Source organism: Pelecanus crispus, chromosome 1 (genome assembly GCF_030463565.1).
Source record: "Pelecanus crispus isolate bPelCri1 chromosome 1, bPelCri1.pri, whole genome shotgun sequence".
Taxonomy (NCBI): domain Eukaryota; kingdom Metazoa; phylum Chordata; class Aves; order Pelecaniformes; family Pelecanidae; genus Pelecanus; species Pelecanus crispus.
Window position 1 is genome coordinate 28,437,002 of NC_134643.1, and position 21,082 is coordinate 28,458,083.

A 21,082-nucleotide genomic window follows, 5' to 3' on the forward strand; every position below is an offset into this window, starting at 1 on the left:
AGGTTCCTGAAAAGCTATTATATCGTAATGCCTGGGGTTTTTTTTGCCTGTGTGTCTGTTTGTTTGTTTTCATCTAGCAACCAAGACAGTATTTTAAGCATTGACTGAGAGAGGAGATATTCCACAGCTATTATCAATCCCCTAGCCCATCATGTTTCCCCCATTAGTTTACAATGAATATATTCACGACACTGTATTGTCTTAAATTCTGAAATTAGTATCATTTTACCATGAGACTATAATCTGAATCTATAATCTATGATTCTTCCTTCATCTATTGAAGTGAAACATTTATGCCAAGTAAGATCTTAAAAGTACTGCTATTTGCCACAGCTTTCCTTAGATTATTTTTTGAACATTATGAAATGTTCTCCTATTGTAGAAGCATGAAACATTATGAAATGTTCTCCTATTGTAGAAGTATGAAACAGTTTCCTCTTGCAGTCAAAATTCATGTTTGTGAGCACCTGATTTTTTTTTTTTATAGGTACCTGGAAGTATTTTTCCAGAAAAAAATGCCCACTTAGAAAATGCACTTTAGTGGTATAGATCTGAATTTTTATTTCTGTATCAATCTGTATGTAAATATGACGCAGAACTGATAAGGCTAAACCAATAAAAAGTGTACAGGAGATGGAATGCTCAGCAGTTGCTTGGGGCTTTTTTTGGTTGTTTTTTTATCAGTCATTCAGATAAGCCATATAGGAAGCTACTGCATCAGTATGTGAAGGGAGGAGCAGGAAGAAAGAAATCAAATTTTCTTTTGTTGTTGTTTGACTTCTGTAAAAGTTTGCTTGGGAGAATATGAAGCAATTTAGGTTGCATTATTACTAGTAGTATTTTATAAAATGGTGCGTTAACGTATTTTTCCAGTGCTTTTCTAGAACAGGGTCTTTGAATAAAAGCATAATCAGCAGGCAAGATGAATTAGAGGCAAGACTGTATGAATGAGGGGAAAAACTATTCTTATCCATTATCTGCACATAGTAGGTAGTTTTTTGATTCTAGCTTATAACATAGTTTATACATCACTGATGTCAGTGAGACCTTCCGCTGTTAGCAAGTACAGGAGAATATTTGTGTCTGTGTCAAAAAGTTGGTCTCAGAAATGAATGTCTTATATCTTGTTTTAACATTTATAAATAAGACACCTATTATGGGCATGATGGACTGTATATTTCAACCCTAATCTCCTTCAGTCTGAGGAAGACCTAAAACCTAAACCTTTCATTTCTGGGCTCAAAGTTTTTTTGCAAAGCTCATCTCTTGCTTGTGTCTGGTTCCTTTACTGAGAAGAGGACTTTCTGTGATGTCTTATGTCTAATTTCTGGAGAACAGGTAGCTCCTCACTCAGGAATCACAAGCATTTAATCACTTTGGGGAGTGTCTGTGTTGTCAACAGTGGAAAATAGCTGCGATTACTTAGTTTCTGAATTGCTATTCAGAGATACCTGTCTCTTTTTTTTTGCTTGTGTGAGATTATAGGCACTTGTGTTAGATATCACAAATCACTTTCCTGGGGTGGACAGGCTCATTTTAGGCATACTCTCAGAGGTTAAAATATCAATGTCAGGTTAATCCTAGGTTATGCTGAAAGTCTCCATCTTTTTAATGAGAATTTTCCTCTATGCTTTCTTACAGTTGGAAATGGAAAAATCTCAGTTACAGAATCTTGAGCTGGAGCACAAAAAGCTATCTGCTCGTCTTGAAGAAGAACGTGGAAAGAATAAGCATGTAGTATTGATGCTAGTGAAAGAGTGTAAGCAGTTGTCTGGCCGAATTGTAGAGGAAGCCCAGAAACTGGAAGAAGTGATGTCAAAATTTGAAGAGGAAAAGAAAAAGGCTGCTGAATTGGAGGAGTCTCTTGCAGCTGAGAAACAAAGGAGTACACAAATGGAAGCTCAAATGGAAAAGCAGCTGTCTGAGTTTGACACAGAGAGAGAGCAGTTGCGTGCCAAACTTCATAGAGAGGAAGCGCACACCAGTGACCTCAGAGAAGAGAGAGATAAAATGATCAAAATGATTGAGCAACTAAAAAAGGAGAATGAAAGTAAAGCAAATCTTTCTCTTAAAAATAAAGATAAAAATAAAGATAGGAGTCTTGTTTCTGTTTCTGTTGAAACAGAAGAGCCAAGTTCAAGAACTGTTGCCTGCCAAACAGATACTGTAGTGATGGACAGTAGCACAGAAAATGTTAAGAAGTTGCCTTTGACTGTATCTGTAAAGCCTTCTACAGTGAACCCACTGGTGTCTGGCAATACAAAAATGAATGTGTGTGCCAATGCAGCATTTGTGAAGCCTGTCATTGACAGGCAGTCTTCATCTAGTGAACTTGTCCCTCCTGCAACTCCTGTTCTTACACAGAATCAAAACAGAATTGAGGAAAATGGACCAAGTACAGGCTCATCACCTGATTTACCAAGTAGCACTTCCCCTTTTTCAAATAGTACTTCCCTTTGCACCCCTGCAGCACCGACTGCCGCAGCTCAGAATTCCGCGCTCACTTCGTCTATGCACAGTTTGCATTCACCATCTGCCAACACTACTGGGCATCCAGGCCTAAATCCACGAATCCAAGCAGCTAGATTTAGATTTCAAGCAAATGCGAATGATCAAGACCAAAATGGAAACACAACCCAAAGCCCTCCCTCAAGGGACGTATCCCCTACTAGTCGTGACAACCTAGTTGCCAAACAGGTAGCTCGGAATACCGTTACCCAAGTCCTTTCAAGATTTACAAGCCCTCAGAGCAGCGCTCCATCGCGGCCAGGGACGTCACATTCAATGGAAGTTGGCACTTACCCCCCGGTTGGTAGAATGAGTTTAAAGACTCCCAGTGTATCAAGAATTGACAGAGGAAATCCTCCACCTATTCCTCCTAAAAAACCAGGGCTTTCTCAAACTCCTTCTCCACCACACCCACAGCTTAAAGTTTTAATGGATAGTAGTCGATCCCCAAATACAAGTGCAAAAACTGACAGCAAAACCGTGACCTCACCTCTTTCAAGTTCACCACAAGGAATCAGGGTAATAAATGAGGAAATTATTTCTAAGTCCTCACCTCAGCTGCCACCAAAACCTGCTATAGATTTATCTGTGGCACCTGCAGGCTGTGCCATACCAGCCATAGCCTCATCTCAGGTGGGTGCCTGGCCTTCCCACTTCCCTGGACTGAACCAACCTGCATGTTCAGAAAATTCCTTTGTCATTCCCACCACCATTGCCTGTAGCTCCTCCATAAACCCTGTTAGTGCTTCATCCTGTAGACCATGTGATTCAGACAGCCTCCTGGTAACAGCATCAGGTAAAGGGATTGATATGCTATGAACTGTCTCCCTCTAAAATAATGTTTTGGTTTTTCTATATGTCTCTCCTTTGCTTTATTTATCTTTTTATACCTTTCTCTTTTTTACTTTCTAAAAGCTGAAATTTTCATTTATATTTTTTCCACATTCCAGGGGTATGGGAATTCTTTTGCTGATTTAGTAATGTTATAAATTAGTTTGCTTCCTATAGGAGGCCTCCAAATTGAAGGCTTTTTTTAAAGGTAAAGAGGACAAAATGGGCTGCAGATTATGGTATATTAAAGAAATTCCTTTTTTTGTTTGGGTTTTTTGTTTGTTTGCCTTATTTTGTGAAGGCTATTATTTTGGACTTCAAAATGCTTTCTCAGTCTGAAATAATGTTTTGAAAACTACCTCTGCTGGTGATCTAACATGGAATATGTATTTCAGTGCTTTGTGAATCTTTTAGAAAATAGTGCATAGCCAGGGCTACTGTAGTCTTCTATGGCATTAGCTTGTTGCACATTAAGATATATAATTGCCTGGATAACAGTGCAGTTTCAAATATATCACTTCCTACCCATAGAATATGTTTCATTTTTATCTCCGTTTTTCTATAGTTATTCTGGTTTTAGTTGTAGGCTCTGTTAATACTTGCGTGTTGCATCTCACAAGTTTACTTCAACAGATATCAGCAAAGGTTTGCTGTTGGAGAGTTAAAATCTAAATGTTACGCTGATAGTCTAAGTCCGGAGTCAGTGCGTGTATCTGCTATTCATTTTGCATGGTGGTGGGGACTTATTTGTGTGCCTAATGTGCTGCCAACTTCAGGGTATCTTCTTGATGGCAGTTAAATGAACAAAGACAGCCCTGATCTACCTTTCAGTTAATTGTAGATCTCCTATAAATTTTTTGTCAGCATACTTCCCTGCTGGGATCAATAGCACTAGAACATTAGGTAGAAGCCCTTCTTTAGCCTGACTTGCACTGCAGCGAGGAAGATGGACACACAGTTATGGAACACTTTAGACCTTCATCAGCGTTGAAGAATGTTTGAATGGTCTCAAACTTTCAACAGGTATTCTCAGTTCAGTTATGGTACTTCAGTCCCTCATAACTTTAGTCCCTGTATCATCATCTATAGGGTATAAAACCCCTGCACAGCTTGGTAGCTGTGCCACCATCTGATAAGGCAGTTGAACTCACTCACGACTCTTGGAGAAGCTGTTCCAAAAGCAGCATGTGGCAAATTTGTATCTGTATATATAGGAGATTCCAGGGTTCGCAGTATTAAGGAATTTTTATTCCCATTCTTCTTCACTGAAGACTTTCTGCATTGTTTCTAGAGTAACATAGTCACGTTTTTAACATTTGGCTGTGGCACCATGCTGTCAGAATATTCTCTCATTTCTGAACTGTGCCATAAAAATATGAGCTCAGAAATCTTATCTTCCATTTGTCTACTACTTCTCAGAGTTAACAACTATGGGATTTGATAGCTGCCTCTTAGTTTGCTGGTTTCCACATGGATGCCCTGGATTTTCATCTTAAATTCTTATTCCTAGCTGAGTCTGATTGCCATGTCAGATAGATCATTAGTCTCCCAGTATTACAGATATTCTCCAAACCTCATTTACCTTCAGGTGCTATTAGGCTCCATAATGGAATTAAAATGTCATTAAAACAAAAAAAAAACTAAGACTTTATTAACATGCAACAAATTATTGGCAAAATCAGCTTCAAAGTGAATAGTTTTTGTAGGCAAGAGGCTGTCTTCCACAAATCCTATCAGCGTGAATTAGGCTGTATATTTCAGTTAGTCTTACATTAACTGGTTTGTGTTTGGTAATCATTTAAGACAGCTTTTGATTATTCTTTTAAAAAAAAATCTTCTGTCTTAAAAATGAAATTACCGCCACTTGATTTCATAACGCCATGTATTGCTATTGCTTCAGTTTGTGCTTCGAAGTATAAACTTTTTTCTTAGAACAATCAGCCTTTTAAACAGGACTCATCCACCAAATAGTCAGTTTGTGTTTGATATGAAATTTGTGACAGTTCTCAGAGGCAATTCTTGAAGATAGGATTTTTGTCAAAAACTGTGTTTTGTTTTTTTTTTTAAATTGTGCTGGTTTATGTGTTCAGATTGCCTTCCTTCTTTTACACTCCATTCACTTGTTTTTGGAAGGGATGGAAACATTTGGATTCATTTAATCCCCTTACAATCCTTGCTCTGAACATTTGACGCTGCTAGTATTTTGCAAGTGGCACTGCTTTTGTGAATTTTTGCAATTGCAAATGGGAAACATACCCCATAAAATGAAGTCTGCAAAGAAAGATTGCTTAAACTCTAGTTAGCGGTCTGCTGGTTTATTTTATTAATATAGAGATGTTATTTTAATATCCCTCCTTTACTGACTACAAACAGGCTCAAGAACTTTAATAACTTTATCTGAAATATTCAGGTAAATATTCAGGAGCTCCTTTGTCTTTTACCCAAACTAATGCTTATATTTTATTGCACTTATTCTCCAATCCCATTTTATTTTTGTTTTTTAATTGACCTTAATCTGTTTTGGCCAAGTGTTCTGGCAAATACAGACCTAAAAAGACTTTGAGCAACAGATGTTATGCACGTATGGAAAGATATTACTGAGAAAAGGAAAAAAAAAATAGATTTTATAAATATATATGGAAATAGACTTTGTCTTAGAAAAGATAAACCAAATCTAATAACACTGTTTTCATTAGGATAATGTGGTCAGTAATGCCGGAAATACTGTCACTTATTCCCTTTCTTTTTTCAGTTTCTTTAAGTATGATTTTCCTTGAGGTGAACAACATCTAACAAACTTACAAATATTACTGAAACCTCCTTCCCACATCTGCATTTTCATGCCCTCTAGGCACAGATTCAGTTAGTTTTATTAATATTCTGGTTGATTTTAATCTATTTTATTTACTTTTTTCAGAAAATGTTTAGAATTTCAGTTTTACTTTCAGTTAAAGCAGAGCATGGTAAAATCTTATTCATATTTTATTGTATAGTAAGTAGTGAGCTTCAATCAGAATTTGTTAATATTTTTAAACAACAGTGTGAAACAACATGAAAAAAGACTTTGGAAGAATCCTCCGTTTTTATATTTTTTTGTTTGTCAATAAATTCATGTTTCTTCTTACTGTGGAGTCAGAAGAACCGGTAATAACCTAATCACTAAAGTATTCTATTTATTCATTTTAAAACGGTTTCCTAGTTAGCTCAGATTGCTTTAAGAACATATCAACAGCCTGATTTTCAGTAAGGGAGTGTCTTGGTTCTAGAAAGAGCAACTATTAAGAGCAAACTTAAAATCAGAGCACCAATTGTTTCAGTTATGTGTTCTGCTAAATTAATGTGATGATACCTTCTTTTAGAGATGGGCACGGTACTGCATGTTGCTCTTTTCATCCCTGGTAGGAAAAGACACCAGCTTTTGTCATTAATGTTGAACAGACTGCACATAGAGAAATTACGATGAACATTTATGGCCTGATTCAAAATCTGCGACAGTGTTTTCATTAACTTCAGCAGCCTTTGAACTGGTGCCAAAATGCTTCTGCTCTGTTTGGATTTCTACATTTCAATGGCTATAAGACTTCAAAATGGAAACGAATGTAGGCAGTTGGATTTTCATACCCCTGGGATTTCTGTTTTCACTTTCTTCTTGGTTTTGCGCTTTTTATGTCACTCTTCAATGAAGTATGTTTTTTATTTTGCTCATTTCTATAATGATTGATTTAGTCTCTCAATACAATTGGCTTCGAAGATAAAAGCAGGGGGGTTAGGGACTGATCTGGGCTCTGAAATTAACCATCTCACATTCTGAAGCTGATGCCAGAAGCTGTTCTTGTCTATCCCTCTGCCCTTCATCACTGCATGCCCTACAAGCTTTCACAGATGCTTCACATTTCCTAACTTTTTTGCATCTGTAATGGTGTACCTTAATTATTGGTATTTTCTAACGTTGGTGTATTTTGTTGGATGAATTCAGCTTTATTATATTGCTTTGCACTGATAATAGAAGCTAAAGTTATATTTATGTTATTACCTGTTTTTTGTATCTTTTTCAGTAGAAGGTTTTCATCTAATGATAACCTAGTATAATGAATTTCATCACTGAATTGCAACAAAGTATTTTTCATTTCAAGGAGTTGAAATGAAAGATAAGATACCACATATGGCACCAAAAAAATTCCTTTTATTTTGGCATTTCTGCTCATGATGCTTTAAAAAAAAAACTTGCCCCCTTTTCAATAAGGAAGGGAACACAGAAATACTATTCATATTACAAAACTGCTTGGCAAAGTGAACTTCATGCTTAAAGCTTAGTGTCAGGCTCCCCGGATTCCCCTAAATAATTCCAGTATAACTTGGACAAAGAATGTTATCATCTGGAGTGCCACCCAAGCAATGTCCACTATCACTTAACTACCATGGCAAGACAGTAAAAACTACACAAGTACCATTTTAAAAACATTGATGTATATAGCAACAGCTGCAGCATCATTAGTTTCAAAGAATAACAAAAGGTTGGAAAAATAAAAACAGTTTTATAATGGAAAGGAAGAACAAAGTTACTCTTCAGACCTTTGGGGATCTTATAAGAGTTAACTGTTCTCAAATCTTGGGAGTGGAAATAAATACTTTTTACCACTTTAAGGATGCAGTTTATTTGTATATTGCTTATTTTTGTTTACAAACTTAAGAAAACCCTCAAAATCATCTGATTCAAAATATTGGAGAAACAAATATTAGTAAGAGTATTAATAGTCAGAAGGTAGCTTCAGAATTGAAGTTATATGAAGATGGATGGAGTTAACTTTACAGTTTATTGTGGGTTTAAAGTTGCATTTATAAGGTAACTTAATAGCTGTAGTGATGACTTCTTATAGTCAATATCAAATAATTAAGATGAATAATAAGCTAACATTGTGAAAATATGACAAGTACATTTCCTTTACATACTAAACTAGTAAACATAATTTGAAATGACAGATGTAGCTTACTTGAGAAACAAATACGAAAATACTCCAAGCATTTATTTTTTTGTTGTTTTGAACTGGGATCAAACTATGTGTTCTTTATCGGGCCTGCTCAGATGACGGATTCTGGTGTAAGTCTGGACCTTAATTAATATTTGCCCAGATCTTGCAAGGTTCCCAGATCTATTGCTTCTATAAAATTCTACTGAGAACTTCCATATTTAATTTTGTTTTTCCAAAATGCGGAGCAGATCATCCCAGCATGGTAGAGCTACTGCCGCATGCTTTTTCAAGTTCTAGGTGTTGGAGGTTGGATAGCACTTGATCAGCTTGATGGAGCTGTAGGTAATGCCCTGCAGCTCCTCTTCAGTCTTGGATGTTGCAGAACCACGGTAAAAGCTGCGTAAACTTGCTTTGTATTGTCAGATTTCAGCCTCATATAATAGCTTATGTGTGGCCACATAATGCAAAGTTACTTATTCAAGAGAGAAATATGATGTGGATCTTCTAAAGGTAATAGTGAAAATAAGAAAAAAAATCTTTCTCCTATTTTCTCTTGCAGTCCTTGATCAAGGAAGAATGCACAAAATTTTCTATGCCTTATGCAGCAAACTTCATATTCTTAACAAACTCCCTACTAAATCTGATAAGTGATGAACAGAACATTTAACCAACATAACTCCTAAGCTTTCAAAGCTTTGAATTGAATATTATTTTTTTAACGGGGTGACTTGAAAGCTGTCACTCATAAATTTTATATAACCTGTTATTCATTCACACTGGAGCATTTTATAATATATAGTTTAAGTATTGCTGAGTAGAAGGAACATTACCTTAAGGTACAGTTCAATAATAAAGATATTTATTTCAGTATTATTTGTGTAAATGATTTCTACATTTTTTTTGCAGACTTATTGAAAGATGCTTAAAGTTATTAAGGGCTCTCTGTGTGATTTATCTGTAGAACTGCAGGTGAGATAGAAATACTAAAGTTTTCACTAAGACTGTAAAGGAGGATGGAATTTCATATGAAAATAAGCATTTTGTTTTGGAAACCTTTCTTTAGATACTTTAAAAAAACTTCCCAGCATATGATATTAGCAATTAAATTAAAACTTGTATAAAATTTTTGGTAGTTTCTGAATTTTAATAGTAATTTTTTTGAGACATCCAGCTGCCACTACTGTTCATAACAAATTTCACGTTAACCTTTTGTAATGAGATCCTGTTCATTTGCATTAACAACTGTCACCCCTGTACACAGTTTTTATTCTTAAGAATGCCTTCTGATGTATAGACAAAGCATCATCACAAAACTTTGCTAAACTAACAAATCCTGTCATTTTGAAGTTCCTTTTTAATGTTTAAAAGAACACAGAAAATGCAGAGCTTTATTTACGTGTCTTCCGTCTAACTTCTGTTGCTTTAACTCGCAGGCTGGTCTTCCTCCCTAACCCCTTTGTTAACAAGTGGTGGTCCTGTCCCCCTGGGTGGCAGGCCCACCCTTCTTCACCAAGCTGCTGCCCAGGGAAATGTCACTTTATTATCAATGCTGCTTAATGAAGAAGGACTGGACATTAATTACTCTTGTGAAGATGGCTATTCTGCCTTGTATTCTGCTGCTACGAACGGACATACAGGTAACATTCTAAGTTTTGTTATGACATTCAAGTGAAATAGTGAAAGCTTGTTTCATAAGTTTTAAATACAAAATTAGGTCAAATGCATGTTTTTTAAAAATGTGAAATTGAAACTGAGATATATAGATTATATGACAAACGTCATAGTATAGTGTATATATAAGCAATACTTCCAGAGGCAGGATTTTGGATCATAGAAAGCATTCTTGCTTGTGGTAACATTCTACAGGAACATCCATTCTAATTCTCCACTCCCTTCCTATAAAAAGCCACCAGACATCATCACCCCATGTTCTGTGACAAACCAAAGATCTTTTGTAGCAAAGGCAACTTGAAAGAACAAATGAACTTTCCTCTACAGAGAGTAAGCAGGAAAGAATAGGTCATCACCAGTGTTTCGATCTTCTGCAGCAGTGGTGAAAATGATGGAAGATGGATTCAGAGTAGTGTGTTACTTGTGAAGTAAAATGAACTGTCTTTATTTTTGAACTAGATGAAGTAGCCTTAGTTTGTTCTCTAGGCTCTACTGAGATAGTCAACATTTTTTCTTTTTCTTCTCCCCACTACCCCAACCCTCGGTCTCGAGGAGGTAGCATCTCTGAACCTTTCAACAGTCAGTCTTCAAATTTTATGAATATATTTATGAAATGAGGCAAATATGTTAGTAACAGATACGAATTTCATGTATACAAATTCCAAGCGATCGTTTTCAGACTGTTAACATAAAGCTCTCGAACAGCAGCTTTCTTTAAAATTCCAGTGTACGTTACTGTCGTTTTCTCTACTTCTGTAAAAATCTCCTAGGTTATTATATTACAAATAATATCATGCTGTTTTGGACACTAATGATGAAAGCCACCAATGCCAATGACAAAAATTCCATTAATTTTTAGTAAAGTAAAAAATTTATTTCACAGTAAAAGGTGGAACATAGTGCCTTTAAAGCCACTGCTTTCAAGGGTGCTTTGTGGTTTTATTTAACCATGTATTTGTTAGTGACACAATTAGAAAACCCTGATGCAGTGTTCAAAATAGTATTTAGAGAGACTATTACATTATTTTTCTCAAGTATTTTAAAAATCAAAGTAAAATTAGGATCCCAAATCCATAGCTAGGCAGATAGTGTACATTTTTCTGACATGCTCAGGGTTAATTTTGCTACCAGGCAAAGGGATAGGAGGAATTTTCCCTTTGTTCAGAATGGTATATTTTGTCTTTGCTTGCTAGGTGCTATGGTTTACTTCGTAGGAACATCTGGGCCTTTTCATCTGACAGATTCTTTGCTGTTGCCAAGACCCTTAAAATATTGGAAAATTCTTTATTTTATTTTCTTCTTTTGGCACTTATCCTTTTTTTTTTTTTTTTTTTTTTTCAACTTTTTATCTTCAGTATTAAGAGTCCAAGTTTATTATATTGTGTGGATTCCACCACCCCCACCCCTCCCAACTGAATGGATGTTCTGTGGATTCTTCTAGGCTTACATCCATTTATCATTGCTGGTGTTTGTGGGAGACTGTAATTGACCCAATTCTTCTTTACTCATCTTGTATTCCTAAAATGTTTCAAAGCAAACGCCCTGATTTTCAGTTACAGTTACTGAGTAGCTCTTAGTGACAGCAAAGACAATTTGGTTTCTTGTTTTATTGTCAAAATTTCAAATAAGAGAGGCACTTGACAGAAGTATGAAATAATAAAAACAAACACATGCATATGCATCCTGTAATTGTTTAGTATTTTTACTTTTTAAGATAAAAAATATATTACAAAGGTTTTAGTGTTGCACTTCTGTTTATAGTTGACGGGATGCGAAAAACACTTCATTGTACAAATCACTGCATTTTAGTGACTAAATGGATTGTATGAATTCTGAATGAGAGAATCACACAGCAGCAATATTGATGTCTCCTTAATAACTGATATGAACATTGAGACTAATAGATTTATAATATTTTTAGAAGGATTATATATTGAAGTTAAGCACAAAACCCTTTTTTTTGTTACTTGCCTTTTGTCCCCAAGTGCGTGGATAGATGCAGCTCTTCAAAGTGGAGACTTGTAAAAACAAATTTATGTAAAAATATGTAGGCTTAAGAAAGGAAGTATAGGAATAAATTTATTTTTTTAAAAGTCTTTTTTAATAGCTTTTTTTAAGCAACCATGTGGAAAGAAATGACACTGATGTAATTTTAAGAAGGATAAAATAATTTATTGTACAAACTTTTTCATTGCATTGAGTAGGATTGTCAATGGTAAGTTACTGTCTTTTGGCTGGTTTTTTTCCTTAGAATCATAGAATCATTTAGGTTGGAGAAGACCCTTAAGATCATGGAGTCCATAAGACTTAACACATAAGCTTACCCTGGTGGGTGATCACAACCGTGATTTAATTTGTTGAGAATACTTTCAACCTGGAGTTAGTGACCAAACAGATTTGGAGATTTCCAGGACCCCTTGTTTCTTCTAAGTCAGCTAACCAGATTTTCTGACTTCTTCTGGGAAATAGTTGCCCAGAAGAAAAGAGTAGCTCTAGACTTGTTAAGAGCCAGCATGGTGAGAACCTCCCTTCAGAAACAAACACCACAGAATCATAGAATAGTTTGGGTTGGAAGGGACCTCCAAAGATCATCTAGTCTGGGAAGAGTGGAAAGTGAGTGATGTCCACACATTTTCAGTGAAGAAATACAGTATTTGAGATGTGTAGATAACTACAGAAAGGTAGACCACATTGTAAGCAGCATGGTGGCAGCAGCTGTTATGTGCTCTCAGCCCAGTCTGTAGAGAAAATGGGGTTACACAAGAAAAGAAAGCACTCAAACATTCTTTCCTAATCTGTCCTATTTGCAAAATGTGTAGCCTTCCTGTTTGTAAACAGTTGCCTTTTGAGAGCTGCAGCTGAGGGTTTTTCCAGCACATGAAGCTCATAGCAGCTGCTTTGTTTCCTGCACACACTGTCCCCAATTCTGTAGGTCTGAGAGAAAGAACCTCGCCCTAAAAATATACACTAAATACTTCCTTTGTGTTTGAATGGACACGAGGAAACTGTTGATTTTATGATTTAACCACTAGATTGGGATAGCTGAACAGATTGTTTTGTCAGGACGTCTCGGTTTGATCCATTAACAAAGCAGGAGCTGCTTTAGTCTACTATGCACTTGATAACATGTACGGTAGTTCACTTAGCTAATATATCTGCATATCTGTATTGTGTTGCCAGTCCTGACCGTTCTCTGCCACACATGAGGTGGTTGAGAAAGAGAGAATGAAATAATAAGAGTTCCTGAAACTGAGAGATGTGAAGAGAATAATAATAATATCCTTTGGACTCAGCTATGTGCTAATCATATGCATTTATGGTATAATTGATTCTCTTCTATCCTGAGTATTTGGAGGCTGTGGCACCCTGATTGATAGGAAAAACTGGAATTGATGTGGGAAGTAGAGAGGAATGAGGTGCAGAGACATACAGCTACATGGAGTCAGCTCTGCCAAGCCACTGGATATATCTGCATGGTGTTTGCCAGCACTCTGGAAGAACTACCCAGCTGTGGTGGAGAGCAGTAAAGTCTCCAGGTGTTTGTGCTAATAAGCATCCATGTTTTGCTTTTGCTTTGACCAAAACCTTTAACTGAGTGACAACATCAGTGTCTGTCTTGTGCCTGCCCTTCTGCCCAGTCCCCTCCACTGCTGATTACTTCTGTGGCAGACAGCAGTGAACTGGAGTTAATGAGCCTGCACTGGCCCAAATTACCCTTCTCCAAATCCCAATCAAGAGTCCATCCAGAGGACCCAGGCTTCTTGGAGATTATTGCTTTTTTGCTTGATATGCCACCAGAACAGGTCATGTAGACCTTACCAGCTCACATGGTATGCCTTATGAAAGTAGCTGTATTTCCTCATGCTTGCACCTATCGCTGAAAATAAACAGCTCTTGTCAGTGATCTTCATCAGAAACAGTGTTTTCACGTAGGTAAGCTATCACCTGAATGATATGCCAATTGATAGTTGTGAGTTAACCATACCTTTCTACAAAAGTGGTCTTGTCCTGTGCGTTCTTCGTGACTTTTGCATGGCTAACATATGCTTTGTGAAGACACCAAAGAGCATTCTAGCCAAATACTTGAAACTGCTAGAAGAAAATTTTTTCAACATCCTTCATAAACTTTAGAAGTATTTTAGGATGTCAAGCAGGAATATGTATTTTCAAGTCAATTGTTTAATATAAGACTGGGATTGGCAATGGAAAGAAGGAAAAAAAATGTCATCGTTAGCGGAGTATTTTTTCTGTTACAAAGTGATTGAAAATATAATTTGATTTTAATGGATATTATCTTATAAGTGGAAATACTAGGAAAGTTAGTTAACTGAGAGCTTCTTTCTGACTTAAAAAAATTATTACAGATGAAGTCCTGGTAGCTTATCCTGATAACCAACTTCTAAAAAAAAAGTCATTTCAGGTCGGATTACTTACTTAAGAATTTAAGAATTTTAATTTACGATATAATAGTTTACAGTGTTTTAAAATCTTATTTCTTAATGTTAAATTATTTATTCAATCAACTCCACAACATCTGTATTAATATTTGAAAGAATTGTAACAGGAGTAAATACGTTCAGGAATGTTTTCAATTAGTCAGATTTCTGAGTAATTCTAAATATGCATTTCTGATATCAAGAGTTAAACTTCACTAGCAAAGCTTGGCTCCGAGATCTTACCCAGTGCTGGAACAGAGTGCATTAAGCTTGCTCAGAAATCAGGTCAGGAGTTTATAATTGGTGCTCTAGCCGAGCTTATTTTCAAAGTAGTAGTTTCAACTACAAAAGACTTGTTTTATTTTGGTCTAGAACCAATTTCAAGAATATAGAGCAGATTAAATATTTTCAAACTTAATTGCATCAAATGATTTTCCAATTTGAGGATGAAAAGCACTCTAATTACTATGTAATTAATTATCTTAACTTAGCTGTAGGATGGTGGAATCAGGCTGGTACTATTTTTAGCATGTCATTTTGGAAATATATGAATGGAAATGGTTTGGGGAGGTTTGAGGTTTTCAGCTTATTTTATTTGTCATTGCAATCCCATGTCAGTGTCCAAAACCAAGACTGGCCAGCCTGTTGTTTGAGTTATGTGTAGCTTGTGAGCATCTCTCCTGTGGCTGTCATATCTGGGATGTGTCACGTGGGACTGTGGGACTGTGCTGCCTTTGGGGGCTGCTGGATAATTCAAATTGCCCGCTTTGGAGGTGGGGAAAAATAAATAAATTAGCTAACACTGGGAGTTGCCAGCAATGGGCACGAATTTGGATCCCAGTAGAACCCAACCTAGGCCGTTTTTGCAGTAGAGTGGTGGTGTCCCCAGGGAGCCATTCTCACCTCTCTCCCACAAACTATTTCCTGAGCTTCTACTTCGGTTCACTAAGGGGTGTAGTGTACAGTCAAAAGGCTGGCTGCTGTTGCCCCCTGAGCAGGTTTTAACTTCCGGTAGTTTTAACCACTTGTTTTTGTTGCATCAGTCTGTTTATGCTCAATTTATAGATTGTGTGAGATTGCTGCTGACTGCGGAAGCACAAGTTGATGCTGCTGATAAAAATGGCTTTACACCCTTGTGTTCAGCAGTTGCTCAGGGACATGTCAAGTAAGTGAAGTCTTAAGATTTTGCCCATCAGCTATCACTCAATTTTATATTCTCTTTACATTATATTATATACTTTTTTCATTACATTACTGTTGCATTCTTACGTATAAGCACATTTAACTATCGTTTTGAAAGCATCTACTGAAACTCATATTCATATGCCATTCTGGTTTTAATATTTTCCATTAGTTTTGTTTTTAGTTGCAGCTCTTAAGGTTGCTGAAAGTGTATTCTTACTAACTGCAATATGATACTGGTCTCTGCGGGCGTCATACCTTTTGAATTTCTTAATTTTCTTCAAGTTATCAGCCATAATACAGGATTAACAGAGGAAGGAGGAAAGAAATTATTTTTGCACTGATTTTTTGAAGCATAGAGAACTCTGAATATCGTATTCAGAGACAAAAGAACATTTATCTGAGTATTCTCCTGAGTGATACAGAATCAAATACTTTAAACAACAAAACAGATTTTTTTAAGGTGTACAGTTTTTTGTATCAGTAACTTTGAAAAACAGAAAATAATATGAGTCAAAGAGTATTTCTAAGAACACTCTTCAAAATGCACTTACAATAATTTCCTTTTATTTTTTGAAGCTCCTGATTTTGTAAAGATTGGTGTTTTATGACAGCATTATTAGAAAATTCTGTCTTCTTTCTATACTGAGAACCAGTACAGAACAATTCATCCAGATGATCGGGGTTTATCTCCCTTCATCAGAGGAGCTGAAGGCTGATGTTGTGTTTCTGCTCTACAGCTTTACTGTGTATCACAGAATCATAGGAAGGAGAACTGAAAGTTGGAAGCAACCACTAGATAACCTCTTCCAGAGCATCCTTATCCAGATAAAACTATTTTACAAATGCAAAAAGTCTTAAACAGCATGGCTAGAAATCTTTATTACAGACTTTACCTTTTATTTATGTATCTTTGGTTTTGCTTATCTTTCAGTTTTTGATTCTTTTAATGTTGCATTTTACTATTTTTAAGGATTTTATTCTGATATAGTAACATATAGGGGGTCAGAGTCTTTGAGTGTTATTATACTGTGATAGGCCCTGACCCAGCAATGAGGAACAGTGGGATCCCTGTCCTTCTCACGGTCTTCCATGAGTAAATAAGGATTATCAGACATTCTTGCCACTTCCTAGAGGACTTCAAGCTTATCAAGTAATGAGCATCTTTCACTGCAAGTCTTAATCCAGAGATACCAGCCATAGCTGTTTTGCTGTCCCTACCAGTTTACTTCCCCAGGCCAGTGTCCCTTTTTCTGGTATCTAAAGCTAGTCCTAGTCCTTTCTTTTTTTTTTTTTTCTTTTTAAAATTATTTTTAATATCAGTAGTCAGTAGAGAAATGTTACTTCTTTGCTCAGCTGAAGGTTTTTCTTAAGCAGCTGTCATCAAGATTTTACCAGCCTTGCAAAATTAAATGTTTTATGTTCACAGTTTTTAAATGCATCTACAGCAGTTTAAGATTTACAGGTTTAAAATAACCTGGTTTTCTGTCTTTATATCTATGTGAATGTATAAAATTATACCTTATACTTGTGTATATGTGATGGATAAAATCACAGGTAGATCCGTATCTATAAAATCAGTACTTTATAAAAAAATATTTAAATGTTGTAAGTTATAAAGAGTTTTTGGATGTTGAATACAAGATAATTTTACTACCTTATTGTTTGCTGTAGGTGTGCAGAATTATTAATTATGTATCAGGCTGATATTAACCATGCTGCTGAAAGAGGACAGACACCTTTGTACCTGGCCTGTAAAAATGGAAATAATGATTGTATTAAGCTATTGTTGGAAAGTGGAGCAGATCGAACAGTAAAAACCAGTGTAAGTTAAAACAATTTGTAAAGTTAAAGTACCTTGTATAGTACTGAATAACTGCAAACACCTAGGAAATGGTTACATTAAAATATTTGTTTAAAGTTTTCTTAAAGCTGGAATAAACCATGGAATTTGAAATTAGTATTTTGTTCTTTTCACCATACTTTCTGCAGTTTTTTTAAGCTGTGTATTGTCTCTAAAATCTCCTAAATTATGCAGCTTCGATATTATTTTACATATTTCAGATTCTGCCTGCAGTTTGCTGTAGACTTTTCAGCACTGGATTTGCAAAAGAGAACTCTTCTGTTTTAACTTATTTTAAGGCAGAGAAGTGGAAATAGGGATTTTTCTTCCACCTTTTATATTAGGGTGCTTTATTGTTGTCCTTGAGGGGACCCTCACCCCCAGATTTGCCAACCAGTATTGTAAAGTCTCATATATCACAAATGGGAGAATATGGCAAAAAAAATGTATATACAGGAGAAATGGAAGAGGACTGTCTCAAAATTAACATCTAGGTATTGCCCTTTTCAGGTGCTTTCCTGAAGCTTTTCTTAAGAGTGATGTAAACATGACAATAGATGTGGGATGTAGGCTGTCCAGAAACACAGCACAAAGCGTTAGCTTCACAATACATTCTGCTCCTCTATTACACTGAATTTTTTTGATTCATGTATTTTGGATTTGACTTGAAATGAGAGAAAGTTACTATGTCAAAACCAGGAAAATATCTGACTAATAAATTGATTAATGCAACATGAAACAAATTATTGATCATTAGAATCATGTTTGATATATGATAGGGAAACAGTCTGTTTGCCTCATGTAAGTCATATATCACTTAGACTTTTCTGAAAGTTTTGAAGTTTCTGTCTGTTGGACTGTCCCTGGAGAAAGCTGTAAATTTTCTTTCTGGTACATTTTCTTCCCTCTCTTTCTTCCACCCCAAACACATACAAGCAACTCAGTTTTCCCAAAGGATTATTATATTACTCTTGCTTATCTTTTTAGTTTCCAAACAGAGCCCTCCATTCAGTTTCATTGCTGATACAAGTTCTGCAAACATTTTTGTATGTGTTTGGTGGGAGTGTGCTTTTTGCTGTTGTTTTTTTAGGATGGCTGGTCACCAATTCATGCAGCAGTGGATTCTGGTAATGTTGACAGTCTCAAGCTCCTTATGTACTATGGAGAGCCAAACAATGGGAACTCTTTGACTGATGCAGAGCCTAATTTAGACTACTTGGATTTGGAGAAGAGAGAAGACAACTATAGCAGTAGAGTAAAGCCTGTTATTTCTGCAGATCTGATCAACCATGCTGACAAAGAGGGTTGGACTGCTGCCCACATAGCAGCATCAAAAGGCTTTAAGGTCAGTCTATGTGAACAAATTACAGTAACCTGATAGAATTTAGGCAAGATAGATCCTTCTTTTTTATCTTTGAAGAACTAAAACTTAGGTCTTAATCCAAAGTTTGTTATCTAGTTTATTGTCACACTTGATTAAGAGAAAGAGAGAAAATTCCAGTGGATAATTTACCCCAGACATCCTAGGTGTCAAATGGGGTGAACTGTCATATTTAAATGCCTTTTACTTTTAGGACAGCATAAAAAGGGAAAACATGATTACTTGAGATTCAGATTTTCAAACGTAAGGTGAGGTGAATCCCACCCTAAATGTCAGTTCATGGGGTATCATGTACTTAATATAAGTATTAGATGGGCATAGTTTCCAGTTACAGTTAGGGATCATTTAACTATGAACAGTTTTTCCTGTGGGAGGGATCAGATTTGTTCAGTAATACATTGTTTAATTTGTGATTTTGGGCAGCCTTTCTGGCAGGCAATGAATAAGTTTTTTGGGAGCTGGGATAACTGATGGTATGGAGAATGACCTTACAGGTCTCACTGATGATAAACAGGAGGATTTCTGGAAATTGAATATTACTTGAAGGATTTGACATCAGAAGCTTTACACTTCTAACACTGACTGTTTAAAGGGGTTTGTTTTTTTTTTTGTAGTGACAGCTGTCAGTCAGATCTTACTGTGAAACTTTTACCTAGGAAGAAAATAGAGGGTACTAAACACAGGAGAAAGTGAATTTTAGGAAAGTATAGTCCAAGACTTGAAAATCATCTTGTGATTACATGACTAATTCAATATCTATCATTATGTTTGCTTTTTTCCCTGATAAATTTACTATGATATATTCAAAATAGGCACAGATTTAAGATTCAGTTTATTAAATCATGGGGTTTTAGGGACCAGCCACTGCTTACTCAGCATTTTGCATTACAGAGTCAATGTTCCATTACCAGCGTCTGTTAGGCAGGTACAGACTCTTATTTCAGGTTCCACTCATCTCAGTTTAGGTGGAGTTTAAGGTATTTGTTATAGTCTGCAAATACTTAAATAGTGTGCAATATGTTGTTTCTTTCTGCAATAATATAATCCTCAGGAACTTTGAAGCTAGGTTTTATTTACTGTCTAAAAGAGGCTTTGGCTAGGTATTCTCACTGAAGACTCTGATACTGGAAATCTTCACATACACCTTTCATGAATAACTCATGGTTTTGAGCTTCTGAGCACATTCCAAGTCAACTGTTTAATAAGGTCTCCATTGAGGGCTGAGGGTATTCTCTTAGGTGATGAAGGCAATATGTAGCTGGCAGTCAGATGCCTGGGTTTGATGTTGCCGAGATTTTATATAATTGTATTTAATTAAATGCATTTATTGACTAGAGAGGTGTTTGGGATATTAAGAAGCTGAAGAAAGCTTAATAGCCATCTTCAAGTACTGTTAACTTTGACTTCATCTCTAATCCTTTATCTGCACTGCATGTCATTCATGACGCTACATGATAGTTGCATATAAACAGTGCGGGCACTTGCACCCTTTTCTTGCAAGATTGGTAGGTGCCATTCTTTACAGATGGATTACGCTAGGGCAAACAGAGCAAACAAAACTTCTCATTTTACTAAGGAAATAAGCCTCATTTCTTTGTTCTCTCCCACTTCTTCCCTCTTTACTTCCCACTTCCAGCCTCACGGTTCAGTCCTCTGCCTTCTGCTGTCCTTGCCATTCATTGCACCCATTTGAGATACAGAGTTAACTTACTAACCTGGCAAGAAAATATGCACTTTTTTCTATTTAATTTTCTTCTGGCAAAGTGAGCTAATTGATTTCTTAGAAGTTCTTACAAGTGCTGGAAACACAATCTGGTAAAATTTCATCTCACAGGGAGGTATAGCTTGAATGACTGTAATGTTTATGAAAGACAAAAGTCTTTCTGTTAGAACAGCTACAAAATAGGTAACAGTAGCCAAACCTGCAACAAACCACTCTTCTGAATCAAAATTCATAGCTACTTCTCTGTGTTTTCAAGCTTCGGTTTCTCTGCTATGATTAACCCCAGAGGTTATCAATACAGTATTAACTAGTATAATTTCTGATGGTGTCTTTTTTTAATATGGATATCTGTCCTTGAAAGACATGTCTGAGGATGGCAAAGCTTTCATGAAGGCCACCTATATTGTTGCTAAATGGATGATCATTAGAAATCAGAACTTAACCAGTCTTCTAATCACTGATCAATCAACATTTGAATGTAGTTTTATGAGGGCTTTTTTTTTTCCCCTCCTAGTTTGGGAGGGTCTATGTTATTAA

At 36.1% G+C, this 21,082-nt stretch overlaps 1 protein-coding gene across 1 annotated transcript in view; it reads left to right on the top strand.

Annotated features, from left to right (window-relative positions):
* CTTNBP2 (cortactin binding protein 2) overlaps positions 1-21,082 on the top strand; it is an 85,638-nt gene that overhangs the window by 38,533 nt on the left and 26,023 nt on the right. The window contains exons 4-8 of the mRNA XM_075724079.1: positions 1,642-3,304; positions 9,743-9,946; positions 15,482-15,581; positions 17,273-17,423; positions 18,532-18,786. Coding sequence (XP_075580194.1) covers positions 1,642-3,304; positions 9,743-9,946; positions 15,482-15,581; positions 17,273-17,423; positions 18,532-18,786 — 2,373 coding nt within the window. The remainder of the gene's footprint in view (positions 1-1,641; positions 3,305-9,742; positions 9,947-15,481; positions 15,582-17,272; positions 17,424-18,531; positions 18,787-21,082) is intronic.